The 22,834-nt window shown below is 54.7% G+C and overlaps 1 protein-coding gene across 1 annotated transcript; it reads right to left on the reverse strand.

Annotated features, from left to right (window-relative positions):
* Positions 1–845: 845 nt before the first annotated feature.
* AJAP1 (adherens junctions associated protein 1) lies at positions 846–21,334 on the reverse strand. Its single transcript, XM_029962368.1, is given in 9 exon segments — positions 846–5,497; positions 10,227–10,357; positions 11,542–11,784; positions 13,336–13,423; positions 20,711–20,957; positions 20,960–20,983; positions 20,986–21,117; positions 21,120–21,227; positions 21,230–21,334. Coding segments are annotated over 8 exon segments (1,020 nt in total). The 3' UTR covers positions 846–5,497; positions 10,227–10,284.
* Between the last annotated feature and the right edge of the window lie 1,500 nt (positions 21,335–22,834).

Consider the following 22,834-nt stretch of genomic DNA (forward strand, 5'->3'; position numbering starts at 1 on the left):
TCCCTGGTCCTGGTTTTGTGCTGGTCTGGCAGAGAGAGCTGCAGAGGATCCCAGCACTGCGGAAAAGCTCCTGACGCAGCCTGGGAACGCGAGTGGCAGGTGGCTGTGCTGAGCTCTGTCTTCCCAGGTCATCCCTCTTTAAAGCCAACATGGACACTGAGAAAGGCTTTTCCCCCTTTTTCAGGTCAGATGGCGTTGTGAGGAATGGCAGCTGTGCTGTCCCATGGTGGTCTGGGGAAGGGGGACACTGTGAGAGCACAAGGGGCTATGGGAGCTGTCCCTACTGCCTGGCATGAGCCCTCCCTGTGCTGCCCGGTGCCCACGTCTGTCCATCTGTCCATCGAGCAGCTTGTGGCTGCACAGCTGCAGGGCCAGCTCAACTGTGAACCATCATCACCTGTGTCACACCCAACATGCAAACCAGAGACATCACTTAACAGGGACCTGCTCATGGCCAGGACTCCTCAGGTAAAAGAGGTAACTGGGTGAAGTCATTCCATAGCAGAGCTGTTTGTTTAAAACATCATTAGTGACAATTAATTCCCCCCAAGCCCTAGGGGTGCTGGGTAAGCCTCGGGACCCATCACCCTCCTGTCAGTGCTGCAGGGTGCAGAGGTGGGGGCTTCAAGGGGACCCAAGGGGATGTACGAGACCCTCTTCCCAGGATGAAGGCAGGGCCATTTCTCAGCCTCTCACCCAAGGGTTGCACAGCTGGGGACAGGGGGATTTCCCCAGGGAAGCACGTCCACTCCTTGCTGATGGGTCAGTCCCCCTAGACCCCAAACCAACCCCGTCCCCTCCCCAGGAACCGCAGCCGCGCGCGGACGAACCCAGTCACCACCGGCTGCGCGGTTCTCATATCAGTTTTAATAGCAACATCAGAGTACTAAATATACACAGGGCAAGGGGACAGGGGGGCATTTACAGTGCTTCCAAATACACGGCTTCCACGGACAGAGACAAATTAAAAACCACTCGGGAAGAAAAAGGTCCTTTTGGCATCGCCCCAGCTCATGCCGCGGGCACGCGGAGCGGCCGCGATGCCGAAAGGCGGCAGCGCTTCCACCGGCGCTGGGCTGGCCCGGCACCCACCCGGACGTGCCGGCTGCCCCTCCCGGTGCGGGATTTTCCCAGGAAAAGAAAGAAGTACTCGGTGATGTAAAACCGGTTACAAAGTAAAACTGTCCTCATGTTAGAAAACGGGTTTTTGGCGAAATAAAAATAAAGTGTAAACTTCGCTGTACATGTCCTATCAAACAAAAAAATAAACCCCTCGGAACCTAAAATAGAAGAATCTGGGTCAGAAATCTGTGCCCTTAGTGTACATTTTTGTGCAACATATACTTTATTCAAAGTAAATATTTTCTCCACTCTTGACACTATTAAAAATGTACCTACAAATGCTGAGAGTAATTCTTAAAAATGTGTGAGAAGCGTTAGATGAGCTCGGGAGACCAAACCCATGGACTTGGAAATGGCGAGGGATTTCTTGCTGGTTTTGAAAAAATCACTTACAGATTTTATACCTGGTTGAACAAAAATTCCAACCACATTCATCCTGAAATGGGCGGGCTGAGATAGGATAGATATATTTTTGTTCTATTTTATTTTTTAATTTTTTTTTTATAAAATATATAATATGTGTAGAATATCTACTATTTGACTACCATTTGAGCTGAACTACCTTCCTTTGCAACAAGCTGCCAGTGGAGAAGAGGTAACCTGAAATCCGCCCCCGCGCCGGCTCTGCTGTCGCTGTGGTGACCTTGCGGTGGGCTCGGTGCCGATGACCCCACGGAGCACCCACGCAGCCCCTCCACGCCACTGCCACCGGCCGCCCTCTCTCCAGCTGGGAAGACAGAGTGAAGGTAAAAATCGATCTGGAGAGACAGGCGGCCGCCCAGGACTGGCCCTGCCTGGGGTGCCGTGGGGTGATGCTGCCCTGGGGAGACCCCGGCTTACAAAGATCAAGGGACTGAGGATCAAACCCTGCCCACCCTGCCCAGAGGTGCCATGACATGGGAGCTCGGACCTGTAGTCCCAAACCAGCTCAGCTGGTGCAGGACAGAGCCCACTGGTGCCAGTGGTGCCCACGGCTCTGCCCGCAGCCCTTGCCCCTGCCGTAACACCATGTCCTGAGGCTCCTGCTCAGCGTTTGCAAGGGATTTGGAGGGAGGAGAGTCCTGGGTTTGCTGCAGAGCACAAGGAGAGCCAAGCTCTCCTTGCTGTGGGTGGCTCATCCCACACCACTGCCTCTCTAAGACAGAGCCACATGTGACACACAGACACTCCATGACACCTCTGGGGGACGTGGCAGCCTCTTGGCTGCCATGGTGTGTTTCTCAGGGACGACTCAGGGGCAAGGAATCTGGAAAATGAACCAAAAAGAAACAAGCAGTGGGCTGGGGGCTTACAGCAAAGCAAGGAGCAAAACTTTTCTTTTTGCAAGCTTCCAGGACCCCAGGGTGAGATGATGTGCCCAAAATATGACACAGCTCCTGAGGGAGCATGTCCGAGAACATCACGCTTCCCTGCTTTTCCACGGTGGGAAGATCTGCTCAACAGACTATGCCATGGAAATGCAACTTTCTGTTTTCATTTCTTTCTTGTTTTTTGGCTTTCATCAATAGGAGGGAATGAAACCACCACAGTTCATTTCTCTTCACTGTGCAAGACCTTGGGATGCCTGGGCCCTGCCTTGTACATCACCACATCAGCAGCTCCGGCCCTGTCCTTTCTGCTCCTCCTCTCCCTCCTCCCAGCAGCAGCCCCGTGTGCCTGGCATGCATGGGGGGAGGCTTCCTCTGATAAAGTGCAAGTGCTGTTGGTCCTTATAAATAAGGGAAGATTGTGCATCTACTTTTGTTCCCTGGTTCACCGCTCAGCTCTGGGTGACCAGGATGTGTCCTGCTGCAGACTGTGGGGGAAGCTCGGGAAAATCCTGCTCTCTGAAACCTGCTCCTGTCCTTGGGGTCACAATTATTCACCTTCCTTCTCTCTCCCACACACACACACACACACACACACACTCCTTCCTCTCCTCTTCCCCACCTCCATAGGGAATTCCCCATGAGCCGGGTGCCTCTCCATCCCCATCCCCACCACCGCTGGCACTGGCGCTGCCCGCAACACCCTGCCATGCCCCGGCTCTGCCTGACAACTTCCCTGCAGGCAGCAGGTTCCATCCATGCAGAAGCAGAGCACTGCTTTGAACGCCCTGGAACGAGGGAGCTGAGATATATTTCATGTCATACTGCTATCATGATTACACTGGAATACCCATGGGAATGAAATAAATAGGAAGATCAATGGGAGAAGCACAAGGGACGTGGCTCCAAGCTGGAGCAGATGGATTACCATGAAGTCACAAAAAGAAGGAGAACCCAACACCTGTGCCAGTGAGGGCAGCTCGCAGGGCCTGCACCACTGACACCAGTGCCACAGGAAAGCCCCAGGACACTGAGATGACCCTAGAGCAGTTGCTCAGACTCCACACTTTCCAAGGGCAGACACTCCTCATGTTTTCCCAGGGCAGGCTAAAGCTTTGGGGGGTCACTGCTCTAGCAAGACACTGTCTCCTCTCCTCCCTGGAGGCATCCAGTGGCTTTGGAGAGCTGGATACGAGCCACCCAGGAGACCCCACTCTGCCCAGGGGATGGTTGGCTCAAGTCTGCAGGTAATTGTCAGGGCTGGCAAGGAAGACTTCTGTCCGAGGCAGCATCCAAAAATTCAGGAAAAATAATCCAGACTGTGCAATTCCATGGGAAAAGGACAGAAAAGGACATGGGAACAAGAGACCGCACGCGTGGCTTTGCGCAACACCACAGGGTTCTACTTTTTTTTTTAAATGCACGTTCATTATCATAAAGAAAAGGAGCTGAGTAATTAGTAGGGGAGTAGAAATGTGGATCTGGACAATTCTAAAAAAACACTAGTATTTACCAAGGGCAGTTTACAAAAAGAACTGGAGGACTTTGGTCTGATCTCTGCTGTCGTTCTCACCCACCTAACACCGAAGGGACCCGAGCGAGCCCCATCCTGGTGTCTGATGTGCAGCACAACACGGTAGCACCCAACTCCATGGAAAGACTTGGAGAGAGGGCTTAGGGTCAGCTGGCATCCTTGTCAGCATCCACCACCACCACCCACCCCAGCAGGAGCTGGCCAGGCCATGGGTGTCTTTCTAGAGCAACACACCAAATCGGAACTGCAGAACTGTGCTTCCCTGGCAAAAAATCCCATTAAACACCACCCAGGACTGTGGACAGCAGACTGTGTCTTCTCTTGCCACAGCAGAGCCAGCCAAGACCAGGAGAGCAAGGGAAGAAGCTCCCTTAATCCCACAGCTCTGGGCTGGGGCAGGAGGCAACAAGCTCCTTCCTCTTGTTTGTCAAACAGGGCTGAGCAAACTTTGGTGCTGTGGCCTATTTAGAAGCCATTTTCCAAAAAGACTCTCACATCCCACTGCCAAAATTTGTCTCCTGTGCCAAGAGAGGCCCATCTTTTGGAAGTCCACTCCTAAAACCCACCTTGCCCAGCCCCCTCTCATGGTGGGGATCTCAGCTCTGGACATGGGGCAGGCACAGGCTCTCCAGCTTCTTCCTATCGGCCTTGATGATGTATCTGGATAGAGAAGCCTGGAAATACCTTCACCACTGCCTTGAGCTGCATTCCAGATGGTCTTTGGGAAGCTCCTCCCCTGCTCCCTGCCAGCAGTGCAGCCCCGGCCGTCCCCCACCACAGTCACGTCACCACGCTGGAAAAAGCATTTCCAAAAAGAACCAAAACTATATATATATATGTATACATACATATATATGTCTATACATACACACACACGTATATATATGTATATATGTCTACCTATATATACACATATAGGCTGACAGACAAGCTGCCAAAGTAGAAAACGTCAGATCACCCGGTTTGCATGATGCGTGTTAAAGAAATGAGACTTTTAGCCCATGACATCTTCTTTAAAAATGAGTATTTAAGATCTTCAAAAATTGCTACAGTACAAAAAGTGTTTGTGTGTGTATATATATATTTTCTCTCTACATATACCATATGTATGTACGCGTATGGACCGGAATGGATGACCCCACCAGAAGAGACGCCCCACTCATCCTCCACGACGCTTCCAGGCGTTGCTGACACGGCTCCTCACAAAGTCTTTGCATCGGTTCATGGCACATAATGGTATTATTGGCACAGGTTCAGAGTCACCGTCCACGGCCGGGCTCCAGGCGCTCAGTCCTTCCCTCTTTGTCCCTCGCCAGTTCCTCCTCCACGGGATTCTTTGCTCACACACCTTCCTTTCTCTCCTCCCAAAACCGTGCTCCTTGACAATGCAGTTACCTATAGGCATGTTCATTTTTATAAAAATATATTTGGCCCATAGAACGCTGCTCTTTGAGTCTCCTACTGGTAAACAGAAATGGTAGGTACAGGTAACCCATTATTTTTTTATATTTTTTACAGGTTCACCAATGGAATCCTGTTGAGGACGAGAAGAAAAAGAAAGATTAAGTCATGACAGGGAATTGCACTGCAACTGGGGGCTTTTCCCTCTTTCCCCCCGGCCGTGGTGGCATCCTGGGGGAGTGGGGAACAGAGGGAGTGGGGTACCAGTGACATCCTCCTCCTCACCACCTGCCAGTCTGTGTTGGGGACCTGGGAGCACTACTTCTATCTCCTTGTGGCCTTCTCCAGGAAAAGATTACTCTCAGTGATCCCTGTGTTCTGCAGCTTCTCATACTCAGGCCACGAGCAGTGAGTGCTCTGGCAGACGAGATGATGACAAGCACTAACAAAATTTGCTAAAGTTAAATCTAAAGAATCAATAGGGAATTGGTTAAGCACCAAATCAGAGATCCTACTGAAGTCCTTAAGCTATTTATTTACTGTCTACTGGAAGATGTCTCCCTGTGCAATCTCGGACCCTCAATACAAAGACAATCACCGCCCATCATTAGTGTGCAGCCAGTTGCTCTCTGTGTCGTGCTGTTCCATGCAGTGAAATGTGTTGTAGCTCCGCTGGGTGTGCCTGAGACAGCTGCCAGCAGGTACATACACCCCGTACAGCAGTGCTCAGTACACACATCCCTAATCCAGGCTGTGCCCTCTGCCTGGCTGGGATCAGCACTCAGAATGCAGGGTGCTTTTTGTCCCAGGGCTCTTTCTCCAACACTATTTTTAAGCAAGATGCCCAACATACACCATCTCCAAGAACAACCCCGGAGTCTTAATTAGCGAGACAGATTTTCCAGAGTCCTTAATCTCCTGCGCCGGGGCTGTGCTGGGACTGCTGTTATTCCTCCGAAGACAAGCTGGGATTTTTTATGATGACTCATTATCTGTTAATGTTAACACAAACCATTTGCTGTTGTTAGGCAGAACGGGGCCATCACGGCAGCTGCTGCCGTGTTCAAGCCTGGCATTACCACACAATGCTGTCAGCTCTCACCACCTCGTGCCAGGGCAGGGTCAGGCCGATGTCACCAAATCAGCACAGCTGCCAGGTCCCAAATCAACCCCTCCCTGCCATCAGTGCCAAACATCCTGTGGTTCTGGGTGAGCACTGGTTAACGTGTGATGGCAGGAGGTACAATTGGTATTGTATCCCAAATAGCCTCTTTGTGCAAAGTAGGTCAGCGCTTGATCAACCTTACAGATTTTTGTATAATCTCATTCCGTGGGGTTTTTCAGTCAAAGAGAGTGGGATTAAGGACAAGAATAATGCAAAATCTCAAACTTCATTTCAGAAAGCCCCAAAGCCAGGATGAAATCAAGCCAAACCAGCCACCCTGCGCTGTGGTGCCTGGCCAAAGCCACTCAAGTCTTCAGCAAACGTCACCTGTCGTTCTGCAGAACATCGTCTGCTCCTGCCTCTGCCTGGGTGCTGTGTGTCCTCCAGTACTGCTGGCACCAGGGCACAGGGAGTTCTCCTTCTCATACCTCCCTGCAGGTAATTCCTCAGTGCTTTCACTGACTGCTTCACTCCTCACCTACGCAGCCTGGGACGACACTGCAGCTGCAGCTCCCCCGGGCTGCTGCGGATGGGCCGGCCCCTGTGCCTGCAGGAATAGCTGCCGAGGTGTGACATCCACCCAGGTGTGACATCCACCGAGGAGCTGGGGCCCGGCTGCTGGCACGGGCAATCTGCCATGAAGCTCCACCAGCTGCTTGCCGCGGGCGGCAGTGCCCGTGCGGGAGTGCCGGCGTCCCGGCAGGGCCCGCGCCAGTGGCACAGGAACCCTCCCAATCGCTCCTGCTGGCACAGGAGGAATCTGACCCTGGAAATAGCTTCAACATCTGCTCACTGTGTAATTATATGAGATTCACCACGTTTCCTGACAGCCCCGTGCTGCCTGGAGCTCTCTGGGATGGAGACGCTCCGCGGTGCCATCCCTGACATTTGCTGCCTCAACTGCTCAGCCCAGCCTGACGAGGCCATCAGCATCCTGCAAGGCCAGGCTGCCAGTCGGACAGCACAGAGGTCAGCCCTCACGCCAGGCTGAGGGACTGTCAGATGGGAAGTTCACATTAAACTCCAACTGGGCTCCCAGTGCTCATCTCGATGAAACATCTGCAGCACCTCTGTCCATCCATCGCTGTCCCTGTCCATGCTGCCTGCCTTGTGCTTCCAGCTCCAGGTCCATACCTTTGGGAACGCTAATCTGCCTATCAGACAGCTCAGAGATGCGAAGTGCTGTCAATTAAAGCTTGTAAAACACCAGAAGAAAGGGACTGGGAGGAGGAAGCCGCATGTAGCCCCTCCAGCCAGGAAGCTGCACGTGCTCCAGAGCATCCTCCATCTCTGCTGAGGTGCAGTGGGTCAGTGGCAACTGTCCCCTTCAGGCGACCTTGCTGTGGCTGTGAACACCAGCCAGGAAACAATCATTCCTCCGGCAGCAGCGCAGACCAAGCAGCTGCATCTCCTTGTCCACCAGCCTCTCCTCAAGAGCTGGAAAGGCATCCTCCATCCCTCCACTCCTCCAGCACTTCCCTCCATCGCACTGCTCCTCTGGCACTTGGCAGCCGGTGAGAGCACAAGGCAACCACGGTGGCAGGGACAGCCTAGCAGGGAGCTCATCTTAACACCATCTGCACTTTACACAGTGACATGTGAAACTTGGGAGCCTTCATTTCACCTGAGGGATTTCCCACAGGCACCTGGCTTGGACCAGGACGTACCACTTATGCAAACGTATTCCAGAAGCACCCTAGTGCAAACACACCTACACACAGATACACGTGCAGAAAACAGGTTTTGGATTAATCTTGTTTTGTTATCCTTAACGAAACCAAGCAGCAGCTTCCAGAACTGTATGTGTAATTGAAACGCTATTACGGAGCTAATGCTCCAGGTAAAAGACGGATAGATTTTTCCAGAGCGCGTCAATGCACGTTTTATGGATTCCATGAAAACAGGTCAATGAGAATTTCAAGGATTTAATAAGGCGTAATGGAATGGCTTCAGGCTATTAAAGAAACATATGGAGATGGCCAGGGCACGGCCTTTGGCCTGAGGTTTCACAGGACCTTGGGTGGGAGCGGCAGCACTCTGAGCTGCTCCTTCTCCTTCCCTGGACTTGAGGTGTGAGAGCTGTGGATGCACTGAGTGCAGCTGGCTTGTTTTGTGTGTTTTTTCTTAATACACTTTAAGCTGATGGAGAGACATTCCAAACTACAAAGCTGAGGGTGGAAAAGGCACACCCCAATTTGGTGAACCTGAACGTGGTAAATGCCAGGATCTGTAGGAATGAACTGCACCCTGCCCTTGCCCCCACTGCAGCAGCACTGGCTCTCCCAGCCAGCATTCCCAGCTTTCCCAGTCAGAATTCCCTGCTCTCTCCATATGCACTTGGAGAGCCCCAGTCACTGCCAGAGTGGGAGCCCCGGGCTGCAGCCCAGGAGCAGGCACAGGGGGTTATTGCCTTTCTTTCTGAGACTGCTGTTCCCTGCAGAACCTCCCTGCTCATCCTCCTGCTGCCCTTGCTTCTGGCATCAGCTCCCACCTGGGTTCCTTCGCCTTCTGCCCCATGAGACAGCAGCCACGACAAAAGAGTCAGAGAAATAAAACAAGCACATCAACAGGCGGGGAGTGAGAGCCTTTAACCTTCCCTAGTGAAGCCACTTTGTCTGAGAGGTTCCAGGGGGGCAGCAGGGCAGTGCCAGCCAAACCCCTGCTCGCTACCCCGCTGCGCCAGCACACACCTCACCCGCCCTGCCCAGACACTGCTAGCCCCAGCACAGCCGAGACCATTAACTTTTTATTCCCTTCCATTCTAATCTAATTATATTTCTGTGTTCAATAGCTGTGCATAATGTTAAACAGGCTATTCCGAGCGAGCTGCAGCCAGGGAAGGTTGGAAATTTCATTTACACTGAATATATGATTCATTACAGCAGGGACTTGGGACAGAGCAATTAATTCACCTGAGCGGGTGGCTTGAGCGGGCACCACTGCCCATGGTGAGCTGGCACACACAGACCCTTAACTGCTTTCCTGCCACCACTATCGGCTGTGCCACCTTCAGAAGTGACACAAGGAGGTGGAAATGGCTCGAGCCAACTCAACAAAAGACAAGAAAATCCCCTAAGTCTGTACTGTTGCAACCAGAACAACATCCCTGCACTCCTTTGGTCGCAGCAGCTCCCCAGGTGTGAGCGGCTGCTGGGGCTGCACACGCAGGGTCAGCTTTGCAGAGCAGGGGGGGCTCGGCAGCAGGACAAGGAAGAGGAGGAGGGTGAGGAGGCAGAGGACCCCAGCAGTGAGCATGGACGTGTTTATGACAGCAAACAGCACCAAATGAGCTTTCAGGTACTGATGGAGTGCGCATGTGGACGGGTGGCTCCGGTGAGGCGGGCTGTCCATCACGCCACCAGAAGTTAATTACAGATCAGGCCATTTCACAGCACGGAAATTACTGTGGCTTGTTGAGGTTTTAGAGGTGGGCTGGAACCATGGGATCAGGCTGAAGTTCAAGGCTGCCCCAGGGACCCTTTGCTCATCCATCCCAGTCTCCACCTGCTAGTGTGGTCTGTCTGCAATTAATCTCCCCACCCATGGGGTGTCAGCCATCCCAGCCAGGTGAGCCACCCTGCTTGAGTCTGACACCCTGAAGGCAGGATGGCACCAGGCAAGGTACGATGGGCACAGTGAGGGGCACAGGATGGGTGTGGGATGGGTGCAGGATGGACACGAGGAGCGCGGTACGTACCAGGAAACAGCCCGCTGGCGTCTGCCCTGCCCCCAGAAGTCAAACAGGCTTCGGCCAGTCAGCAGGAGATTTCAAACCATTTCTCAGACACAAAGGCCACGGGAATAAGATGCCGGTCAGAAGAAGAGGGTCTGCAACGAGCAGAAAGAGGGGCTTGTACACGCTGGTACGTAACACACGGAGCAAGCCGGGGTGGCCTGCTGCAAAATCAGCTTTTTTAGGGGAAAAAATGACATCTCTCTAGAGTGATGCTTTGAATGGGCCTGGGTCTGCCAGGCTGCTGGGAAGTGCTCAGGGCCAGAGGGTCCCAGAGAGTGTCCCTGGATGGCAGAAAAGCTGTGATCCCTGCCAGCCAGAACACAGGCATCCTCTGTTACCTGGCTGGGGTTCACATCAAACTAATGCAGGTGGACACCCAACAAAATAGTGTGACAATCCCTGCCAGTTCTCCATCTTCCAAGGTCTGAGGATACCCTGGAAAATGCGGACCAGCACAATCCCATGCACATGCAAAAGATGCTGGTTAAGAAGATGTTTGTGAAGCTGTTGGCTCCAGACCTGTCCTTGGGGCAGGCAGACACAGTCTGTGGATGCCATGCACTCCATGGTTCCACCAGGCTGCTTGGAGGACTACTTGCTTGTTTTCTTCACTAAAACCCTCCTCCCGGCTTTCCCTCTACCTTTGATGGGGACCCACATTTACCATGTGATAAAACCACACTGGCACCTGGGGAAAGGGCTCTGGTGCCAGCCTGGGGCATGGGGAGCCCAACCCCATCGCTCCTGATCCCCTCCCTCTGGGCAGGCGAGGGGCAGGCAGAGCGTGGCTGTGTCCCTTGCACCGCACCGGAGCTGCCGCGACGCCCCTTGTTAACGTGCCGTTATCTCACGGCAGCCAAAGGGTTCATTTGGCTCCCACTGCCTGCTCCTCCATTAATCACCTGCTCGTTCACAGCCCGGCAGCTCTGCTGATGCCACTGAGGAGATAGCACAGGCTGGAAGATGGATCCAGCGGCATTTTACATGCTGGCAGCAGCAGCTGGGAACTGAACACACCGTGTGGTGCTGAGCACTGCCAGAGCTCGCCGAGCCATGTGGGGCCAGGGACTGCTGAGGCACCTACCCAGCCCCACTGGCAGGACAAGGGGCCTGGGAGCCAGTCCCACACCGAGCTACGGGGCAGGTGAGCACTGTGAGCCAGAGATAGATGGCTCTGCCACATGCCCCTGGGGCATTGTGCTTGGGCACCAAAGCCTCATCACCAGACTGGGACGACGCTCCCCAGCCCACCAGGAAACCATGGCGCCCAGCTCACCTGTTTCCATTGAAGGTGGTTTTGTAATCCCCGGGCGAGTGCAACGTGTCCTCTGCGTAGACGGACACGGGGGTCCGGACGCACTCGTGAGAGCACTGCAGCGTCTCGTTGTAGGCGGTGAAGATGTCGAGGGCGCTGGGCACGCGGGCGGGGGCGAAGTCGGTCAGGTTCTGGCAGCTCTCCTCCTGCTGGTCAAGCTTGCGCTGGTGGCTGTTGCGCCGCGGGCGCCCGCTCTGCGCGCAGCTGGATGGGGAGACAATCAGAGAATCAAGGAATGCTTTGGGTTGGAAGGGACCTTAAAAACCATCCGTCTGGGGCCAGGGCGTGTGATGTGGGTCAGCCCTGCCCTGGAGCACCGGCCCTCCCTGCACCAGCAATGCCCAGAGTCACCCAACACACGGAGTGAGGGACTGAGGCAGTTTGGTTAGAGCTGAGCAAACTGCCAGGTGCTGCTTCTCCACCTGGGATACACCTGGGTGCTGCCTGCGCTTCCCTGCTGGGCATTTTTTCTGGTGATTTCCCAATTTCACTTTCTATAAACCATTTCTATTCTACACTGCTCACTGGATTTATTTTTTCCCCTTTTTGGCTTCAGCAGCAGTTACTGAGCTGTTCTGCCAAGCCGTGGTCAGCCGGATCAATGACTCGTACTGCTCACCGCCGCGACTGGAGACAAATCCCACAAGTGTTTTATAAACTATTTTCCCTGTTCCTTCACTGAAACACTGCGACGACTAGGGAGCTTTAGTGGAGTAAATCCTGTCTGAGATACAGGAGGGAGCGTCACCAGCTTGCCCCAAAGTTCTGGCTCAGCTGTGGGGCCAGAACCTAAGCGCTTTTGGCCAGTTGCTGTGCTGAGTTACGGCTCTGCCGAGATGGAGATGCCTCCATAGCCCTGCAAAGAGCTTTTCCTCTCATCTGGGGAGCCAGCGGGCTCCTCATCAACCTGGTGTTCTAATTTCCTCCTGGCTGCAGGAATCAATTTGCTGCAGCACCCACAGAGAGCCGGGCTGGGCCAGAGGAGAGAGCCACTGGCAGGAGCGCACGGCCGCTCTCCCCAGCCCCGCGCTGCAGCCGTGTCGCTACTCCAGCAATGCTGACCTCAAAGTAGGCCAGTTTCCCTGGGAAAATAGGTAAAGTGAGGAGCGCCTGGAGCGAAAGCTAACCTATTTTGCCATACGCCCAGCCACGCTGAGAGAATAAACAGGAGCAAATGAAGCTGGAACAGCACAGGAGCGCCCTGGGGGATGGGGCATGCTTCAAACCACGGCACCCGAGGGGCTCCGAAGGTGCCCTTTCATCCCTGGGATCCCGGGGAAGGGCAGGAGATGCAGCTGCTTCTTGCTGAGCCAGGCTGGGGATTTAAGGAGCAGCATCAAAGCTGCTTAGGGAAGGCAGCAGAGTTGCTGCCGGCAGCACCGGGCAGGTCCCGGGAACACCCACTGTGGCCCAACACAGGGCTCTGACCTGTCCAGGAGCCATCACACCACAGCTCAGCCCCAGAGTGGTGATGCACATGTGTCCTATGTGGGACTCGACCACCCAATCCCAGCCACGTGTTGGACCCAAAGCCACCAGCCAGGCGGGGAGAGGTCAGGGAGCCGCAGGGGCATGGCTGAACCCTGGCACACCAACCTCCTTCTGAGGTTTCAGTATAAACCCCCCGTTTCTTCCTGCAATGCCTTTCCAAAGCCATCCTAGCGAGTGTCAGGGGATTTGGCACTCACAACTGGACACAGCTGGCATTCCCATCCCCACCACCCCCCACGCCAAGCAGAGCAGGAGGGACCTTACCAATTTTTTAAGACAAGAGTTGTTATCAGCGCAGCTATGACCATGATGAGGGACACAGTAATAGTGATTATCTGATGAACTGCCAGACCTGTGGAGAGAAGAAACGAGAGAGAGTGGGGATGGGAGCTGAGGGGACCCCAGAAGAGCCCCCTGCCCTGCACAGCCCCCCACCAGCCCTTCCCGGTGTGCAGCCACGCGCAGCCCCCGGCAGCGGCGCTGCAATCCTCTCTCCTGCCTTACACAAAATGATCTGTAAGCCAGGCTCCTCATTTCCTATCCTCTCAAGTATGTTCCTTGTCAGCCCGAATTAGGCACGAAGAACGGAAGAGAAGTGAAGACGTCTCCCCTCCGGGACGGAAAGGGAGACGAGCACAGCCTTGCACTGGGCGCAGGATTCACCAGGGATAATAATCACGGCGCTGATGGCTGCTCACTTCGTGCATTGGGTGGGCTCATTTCCCCCTCTTCACCTTCTACGGGGTATCATTTTGGCTCGTGGATCATTCCTAATGAGCAGTTTGGAAACAAAAGCAGCTCGCTGTACAGTATGTTTGTGATTCTGTGCAGCCTTACAGTTGCAATTTCATAATGAAATGATTTTTCCTGGCTGCAGCCCAAGGATGTGCTATTTTTCACAAACAGATGTTGCAGCTCCTGATGGATGGTAGTTTTAATAAATAAATAAGTCTTAGAATGACAGGAAAATAAGCAGTTTTATATATATATATGTATGCATGCATCTGTGCCATACGTGCATAGCAGCCCCAGCTCACACAGGTGCACGTGGCAAGGGAATCACAGCTCATTCCCACACCAGAGCACTCGGGCTCCTGGCTGCATGTCCATGGGCAAGGATGGTGTTGGTGTCGAGGCCATGGCTTGGCTGGAGCTGGGGGTGCCTGGGGGCCATCAGACTGCAGAGCTGGGCAGCACCGAGGCAGCCACTGCTCATGGGAAGGATTCACCCACAGCCCTGGGCAGGCAGCAGCCAACTCCTGTGAGCCAGAGCCACGGTACTCGCTCCTCGGCTGCTCCACCTCTGGCTTTCGTCTCTTGGGGGGAATTCACAGGGAAACCGCCACAGGGCTCCCCACCTCCCACTGGCACCCAACCTCCTTAAGGTGAGGTGTGGAGAAGGACTTCTGGCCCCACGCTTTGAGTTCCCGGAGGATGGTCACGATGGGAGCGTGTCCCGCCGGGCCGAGGAGCGCGGCTGGCAGCTCACACCGCGCCTGCCGGGTCAGCAGTGACGCCCACCCCGGCAGCAGCCAGCCCGGCCGCGTCCCGCACGGCAATCTTGGAGCAGCTCCCAGTGGGACGCTGCTGAAAAAGATAAAAGGAAAGACTCTAAAAATAAAATCAAACCAACCCAGTGCCCGATTCCTTTGAAAACAGAAGCGGCGTTGGGGACGAGACCTTCTGAAACACTGGGAGCTGAGGCAGCGGCGGCAGGGCCACGGGAGAACCTAACGATGCAATTAATCCTTGCATTTACGTAATGGGAAAGGCACAGGCAGAACAGATTGCAGGTGGCTGAGCACTGGGAAGGATGGCAGCTCCTCGGAGCAGGACACATGGATTTTAAGAAGGGCTGGATAATTTTAGACTCCATCACATACATAAGTTGCCATATGTACCAGCACAGAGGAAAGTTCCTTTGCATCGTGTATTAATTCTGCACCAGTGCCCAGGGGGATTTCAAGGGGACAGGACATATTTCTCCCAACAGTGGTGACAGACAGAGGGATTGGACTCGACAGGTGACCAGGATGGCTCCCTGGGAAGCCCTATAGCGACACTCACTGCAATAAAGGCTACTGGGTCTTTATTCTTACTTTGCAAATATATCCAATCCTTTCCCCTGGGCCCTCAAAGAACGTAGAGCTGTATGGAGCAAGATCAGACAGAAATAGCCAATATGCAGGGGATGGGATTAATGGATGGGGTACCCTGGGAGATGGGAACGTCCCATAAGGGACACACAGCACCTGGAGGGGCAGGTGAGATGGAGAGAGATGCTGCCAAAGGCAAAATGGTATTTTAGGCATGACCCTTGGAGCCCAATCAGATGGAGGAAGGGGACTTGGAAGATAAAATCAATAGCTCATACAGCAAAATTATCATCCTCCTCCTCCTCCTCCAGCATGGGAAGCTGCCTGGCACAGGCATAACTCCCAGTGAGAGACTGTGCCCCCAGAGAGGGACCCTGGGAGCAGGGATTACGGTGCCAGGGTTTTGTTTGCTCATCTCCATGGCAAAAGCTCTGATCCCAATGGGCCACAGAACCCGGCGGCCACATAATTACACATTCTTAACTGCGGACACAGGGAGCTGCAGGGAGGGCAGACAGGGGCACGGGAGGACAGGGAGGGACACCTGGCACCAGCCATGGCACCTGCAAACACCTCAGCCCTGCGAGGGGCCGGGGAGGGCTCCCCCCGCCAAGGCTTTTACCAGGCGATTTGACGCAGTGACCATTTAACTGGAGGGTAATTACAGGAGAAGTATTTAATGGAACTGAAAGTGTGTCCAAGCCCCTGTGCTTCTGCTAGTGCAGCAGAATTCCGTGTGCCGCCTGCCAGGAGGGAAAGCTCTTCAAAGGAGCTCTCTGAACCCTCGGAAATGCTGAATTATTGCTGGGTTTTTCCACTCCCGTGACGTCCGAGCGCACTCCACTCTCACCAGGGCTTCTCATCCCCCCCCGTGGGGGGAGAGGGGCCACAGCATCCCGGCAGGCAGCACAACCCTGCTCCCAGTTCCCCACACCCTGGGCAAAACCCCAATCTTCTCAGAGCAAGCCACTGCCAGGGCTTTTTTTATCTGTTATTTTAAAGACCATATATTTGCTGCTGAGATGAAAGCGCTGAGGTTTGGCCTTTCTGGCCACCTTTTGAAACGGCTCCCGGACAGCTCTGCATCAACGGAATTAATTCCATGAGAAAATCCATTCGAGACTAATGTCTTGCTACTGCAGGAGCACGCAGTGGCAGCGAACAGGAGATATAAGCTCTTAATTAAAAACAAAGAGAACCTCTATCCCCCAAGGCCTTTATTTCAACAGCTCTGGTTAGGGAGCCTGTATTTTTCATTTTCCCAATAAAAACAGCTACGAGCCACAACTCTTTGAAGACCCTCGTCAAGGCCTCGAAGCTGCATAAAATTAAAACCAGAGAAAACAGCTCCGTTTCATTTGGCAGGGAGAGATCTGGAGTTACCATTATGTGCCAGATACTGGCTGCACCCGGCCAGGGCTGCACTGGAGCATCCCAGCCCCTTCCTGCAGATGTGCCATGTGGATCTCCCTCTCCAAAGCAGAGCTCTGCACTCATCCTCATCCCTGACATGAGTCTCCTTCTGTTCTCACATGCCCTGGGCAGCGGGATGCCGATGCCTCCTCCTGAGTGCTGTGGAGAGTCTGGAGCAAACTGGCTGGACTTGAGAGGCTTTACAGCTTCCCCAGCCATCAGAACTCACATCTGAGCCCCAAGAGCCTCATCCCCTGATAAAGCTGCTTTTGGACAGAACAATTCAATCAGGAGGGTGTTGTGGCCACCCAGGGGGGATCAGCCAGACTCGGCCACAACATGAACCTACTGCTGGTTAATAGCTTGTAAGGAAAATAATTTATAAAAGCCACGAGGTCTAGATAAATGGGAGGAGATGTGGCAGGAGCCTTCTTCAAAAGCCTTGGTCCAGTGCACAGCCAGTTCCTCCACTGCCTGACTCACTGTGCCATGAACTGCCTTGGGTCCTCTCTTTACACCTGGTAAATCAGGGTGATCATTCTAAAACCCAGCCCAGGGAGTGTTAGTCATCCTGAGGTAAAAATGCAGCTTTTCAGCAAAAAACCCACCAAGGTTCCTGGTAACTTCCTAATATTTTGGGCTGCACTGATGAAAGAAGGAAAATATCATGCTGCTGCTGCTTAGTGTTCTTGCCAAGAAGGAAGATCCTAGAGGCTTATGCTAAAGACACTGGGACTTATCTTCTCAGGTGTTACAGCAAATATCACCGAGGAATAAATACTCAGCGAGCAGCAGAGGAGAGTTTCTGGCTCATTGAGACGCACGTGGGAGGATGTACAGAGGCACACTCACCATCTGTGCATCCCGGGGAGGGAGGGTCCCGTCTCCCTCGCAGGGAGAGCTCAGCTGATGGCCACGCTCCTTCCTTGCTTCCACCATCATCCTCCACCCTTCAGGAGAACTACAGCTGCTGCACGACCTTACAAGGCATCCTTGGGGAACCTCATGGGAAGGGTGACTGGCTGTGCTGGCCCAGGAGGCACCATCCAGCCCCCTCACCTCCTCTCCATCCTCTCCGGCTGCGGCATCTCCCCACGCCTTGGCACAGCGGATCAAAGAGGCGGCTCCATCCCGACCGCCCAGGGTCTTCTTTTAAACACATTTTATCTTTAATTAATTCCTTTGAAGCCTTTCGCATCCACTATCTCCTTGCATCCAGCACCCCCCTACTGCACCCTGTTTCTGGAGGCAGGGTCATCCCCAGCAGGAAGCCAACGTCTTTATTACTATTTATTCCCAACATGCTCCCAGCTGGTGGCAGGGAAGGGGCAGCAGGTGGGCTGGGGACAAAAAGGGCTGAAACCTGGCTGCTGGAACAGCAGGCACTCACACTCACACCCATGCAGCCCCTGCCTCCACCTGGGAGCACCCCAGCCCTGGGAAGGGGGTGTCCCTGAGCACCAGCTCCATCAGGAGCTTGGAGAGCGTGGTGCCAAACGTGCTGCCACCGGCCATCAAACACCACTGAGAGCAGCAGACAGCACGTGGAGTTTTCTGCCTTATAAAGCACTTAAAGGTCTAATTAAAGACAGCTTTATCCTAATGCTTCTGAAAGGAGCCTCGGACAAGCCAGTGAGTGCAATTCCTGCATCACTCTGACAGCTTCAATTCATTCCACTCTCCTCTGCCTTGGCTGAGGCTGTGGGACTGGGGGATGCTCTGCCTTGGTGAGGAGCCCAGCCCACGCACAGAGTGCCTGGTGAGGGCTCCTCACAGCCCTTCCCGCTTGCAGCACGCTGGAATTTTAATTATTCCTCTTTCCCTGCTCCAGAGTAAAATGATTATGACAGCCCCGAAAAAGGAAGCACATTTTTGAAAAGCACAAGCATAACCTACGCCTGGGTGAACATCTTGTGTGCCCAGCTGATGCCAGCAGTGCTGTGCCGTGCCACAGGGGTGGCATCAGGACAGGCACACCTGAGCTGCAGGTCACCTGAACCCCTGTGGCAGCACCCACTGAGCCAGGGCATGAGCCAGCCGCTCCTCTCATCCCAGGCCTTACCAGCCATCACTCCTGTGCCATTTCTCCTGCCTATGAGCTAAATAATTCCTATTCCAGAGGAATATTTTTAAGCTTGTTTTTGCTGCCAGCAACTCACGGAGACATTGTTTCTGGCTTTTTTTTCTTTCCTTCTCAGTGAGGAGGAGGGGGGCGAGAGGAAGATGTCACAGAGCAGAGCTGTGTTGTTCATCTCAGTGACTGCTGCTGCCTCCACTCAAGTGTCCCCCCCGCTGTGAGCACCCCAAGGACCCCACAGTCCCCCAGTATCACCAGGTGCTCCAGCAACACAGGGAGGGACAGAAGGACACGGCACAGGAGGGACTCGGGGGCAGCAGCACCGTCATCAGCACGACGGCAGCGCCTGCTCTGCTGGGATTGAGGGAATGTGGGTCTGCACGGCTGTGGGACAGCTCTGGGACAGCTCTGCCAGCTCCTGGGGTGATCCCAGCTCCTGCGGGGTGTCACACACGCAGGTGGGACCACCCCGACCCCCCAGGCAGCTGCCAGGGACAGCTGAGGGACCACAGGCAGCAAGAGCAGCGTCACACCCGCCCTGGGCTCCCGTCACCGGACAGGGACTGGCAATGCTCGCTCAGGCAAATAAACCGTACAGGCGAGTTACCTCATCCTCATTTGTAGCCATATGTTTTTCCCAGCAGAGAACAAACACTTCCAGCCGCTACAGCTTATATAACAGAGCGGAGCAGGGCTGGGGAGCCGCACAGCCTTGCTCAGGCACCGCGCCAGCAAAACCAGCGAGAGCACGGACCCTGTCTGGAGACAGCGTCGGCTGCTCGCTTCCGAAACACCGTCCCGGGGCACGGCAGGGGCACGGTGCTCCTGCCGGGAGAGTGCGGGGAGCCCTCCTGGGCTCTCAGCCCCAGCACTGGAACAAAAACCAGATCTAGAGCTCAGGAGCTTTTCAGCTGAGGGTGGACGGGCTGGGATCAAACAGGGCCTTTAGCCCTGTAAAGGAGTTTATCACATTCACCGCTCAAAGAGAAGTTAATTAGCAAAAACTCCGATCCTGGAAAAAGCCCCTAATGAGAGCTAAAGCCAGCAGATTAAAGCAGCTGGGCCCCCTGGGAGCTGCCGGGGCTGCAGCTCCCGTTGTTCTGTGGCCAGGCGGGACAGCAAGGGTGGCACTTAGGCGGTGGCACCAGCGGGTGGGTGGCAGCACCACCAGCTCGTCCCCGCCTAAACAAGGCAGCTCACTCCAGTAAGTCCTGGAGCCCCAGCACATGCCAGGAGTTATCCTCCCACAGCTGGGGCAGGCAGAGGCGCTGCCGCAGCTGGCTGAGGGAAAAGAGCCCACGGGACCCCACACTCCTGGATCAGATGATGCCACTCAGGCTGAAGGCACTGCCCATGGCAGGTCTGGGGAGACCTGACTGACAATCTCACCACACAGCGAGCGACTCACGTCGCAGCCCTTATCAATACTCCCTCGCTAATCTATCCAGCCAATTCCAGTGTTTGTAAAAGGTGTGTAGGTTGGGAGTTATTTTGCCTCTATAAATAACTCCTTTAAGTCAGGAAAAACATCCTGGTTGCATCGTTTCTTTCTGCCAAGCAGGGCATGCTGGATAAATTAATTGGGATTAAGATTAGGCCATAAAATTCCTTTTCATTTCGACTAGAAAATCACAGTGGGCTCAGAGCAGTCGATGCACAGTGAGTAAATTCTGTAAACTATCCACTGATACCCCACGGTTTAATATCAGCAATAACAAATATAATTTGCAATAAATGTGAAGCAGCTTTCCCATCCATGTCCACGCAGCAGCCAGCGCTGGGGGAAGGCATCGCCGCGCCTCAGCGCTATTACGGGAGACGGCTGTGGATGGAGACTGTAATGGGGAAACACAGCGAGCGGCTGGAAAACACCTCGGGTAAAGGCGATAATCAGCACTGCTGTTCACCTCCAAGCATTTCTTTAATGTCACACTAACTCCTGTCCCCGGCAGCGCTGACACTGGGACACCTGTCTCACGGTGACCCCTCCGCTCCAGGACCCCCCAACCCTCCCCATGACGATGCCATCGCCCCGACATGTGGCAGGTCTTACCTGTGCTGTCTCCCAGCCCGCGGGGTGGCCGAGCGTCTTTGCCTCCACTGCTGTGGCCGGGCCGGCCGGTTTCGCGTGCTGGTGCGGCCGGGGCTGCTGCGGGGCACGTCCCGCCGGGCGGGGTGCCGGGGTGCTGGGGGACGCGCGCCGGGGTCGGTGTGGCAGGGTGGCGGGCGGCGGTGTGGTGCGGTGGTCGTGGCGCGCGTGGTGGTGTGGTGGCGGCGGCGGTGGCGAAGGCGCCGGGCCAGAAGTGCTGCTCTCCAGGGAGTCCCTCCCTCAGCCCGTGGGGCCCAGACGATGACCTCGGGCAGCAACTGTGGCCGCCCGTCTCCGCGGGGCGAAGCCGCGGCGCGCAGGTGCCGGCCGGCCCCCTCTCGGGAGCGCGGCCGGGCGCAGGGGGTTACGGGTCGGGCAGCGGGGCAGTGAAGGTGCGGGCCCGGCGGGAGCGGGGCTCTGCAGGGGGCGCGGGGGCGCAGGGTCCAGGGGGCCCGGGGCGCCGCATGCCCTCCCCAAATCCTCCGCGCCCCACAGCGAGCCGCGGGGACAGTCTGGTGCCGGAAGCGCGCGCAGGCGAAGAGCTCCCCCCGGCGCCGGGGCGGGGGCTGGCAGCTGGTCAAGGTCCATGGCTAGGTGAACATGCTACTTAAAATCCACAGCATGGGGGCTTCCGAGCGGGTAACCTGACCTGTGGACAGACAGGGATCGTGTTAGAAGGGAAGGGAAGGGAAGGGAAGGGCAGCAACCCCGCACTCCCTCCCAGCACATCACACCCTGGCTCTCCAAGCCCAGCCACCCAAAGCAGCCCCCAGCCCGCACAGGTGCCATCACCCTCCCTGGCACTCCAGCCAGAGTCCCCCAGAATGACATCTCAGGGCACCCTGAGCCCCCTCCCACTGCAAAACCCACCACCACAAGCATGGCAGACTGAGGATCCACAACCATGACTTTTCAATTGGTCTGGGAAAGCTGGGAACCACCTGAGGATGGGTTTTACCAGGAAATGCACTGAGGAAGCCAAACAGCCCTTTTGGGTGAATTACCCAAAGCAGTTGGCAGAGCAGAGCACAGGGGTATTGGGGAGCCTGTCCCCTGCTTCCCAAGCCAGGCATAAGGAGCCACCCCACAGGCAGCACTATAAATCCCTCAAAGAGCTAGAGCAGACGAGTCCGTGGGCTCTTGCATTTGCACATGTAACCCTTCTCCTACTATGGCAGTCGCCCACACCGCAGCAGGAGCATCCTCCCACGGAGCACGGCACATCCCTGCTGTGGCACGTGGCACCCAGCGCCGAACACAACCCTGTGGCACAGGGAGGGCAGGACGAGCAGCCCCTCTCGCTGCCCTCTCTGTTACAGAGCAGCTGGAAACACCCTGAGCTGCCAGCAGGCTCAGCAGTTACCATTTTGGTTTGATGTAACCTGTCACCAACACGTCACATCACGTCACAGCCCTCTCCCTTCCCCAACAGCACCGCACCGAGGCTCTGCTCCCCTCTCCTCTAAGATGCTGCCCCACGTACAGCACCAAGAAAACGCCTGATAAGCAAATTTTTGTTGTTGTTTGTTTTGGTTTTTTTCTGGAAAAAAAAAATCATTAGGCTAAAGCCCCAAAAAAATCTTTACTCCATTTTACTCAGCTTTTACACGAGAAAGACTTTTGTTGAACTCAGCAGGAGTTAATGAGAGCTTTACATGGCTAAACGGGCTAATCCTCCGCAGCGGAGCCCGCACAGTCCTTGGGAGCACGACAGAATGTGCATCTGGTTGACAGAAGCATTTGTACACTCCCTCCGTGCGTGAGCAAGCGAAGCTAAAGGAGCTGACCTGGATACTCCCAAGCACAGGCTTTTTCTGCTCAGAGGATCTCTGCTTTTTTCCTAATTGGGTATTTTTTCAAAGCGTAACAGCATTTATTTTGGGGAGGGAGAAGGCAACGCAGGGAAAGAGTGCAGAAGGAGAAAGGGAAGAGCCAGAAACAGACAACAGAAACCAAAATAGTTCAGGCTGGGGGAGGAAGGATTTCAAGGCTTTCAAAAACCACAAACCACCCAAATCGTGGTGGGGGTGGGTTTTTTTTAGAGGCTGGCAGAGCGGTGTCAGCACGAAGAGTGTCCCCCATGTGCTG

Source organism: Manacus vitellinus, unplaced genomic scaffold (assembly GCF_001715985.3).
Source record: "Manacus vitellinus isolate BGI_N305 unplaced genomic scaffold, ASM171598v3 scaffold_46_pilon, whole genome shotgun sequence".
In the NCBI taxonomy this organism is placed as follows: domain Eukaryota; kingdom Metazoa; phylum Chordata; class Aves; order Passeriformes; family Pipridae; genus Manacus; species Manacus vitellinus.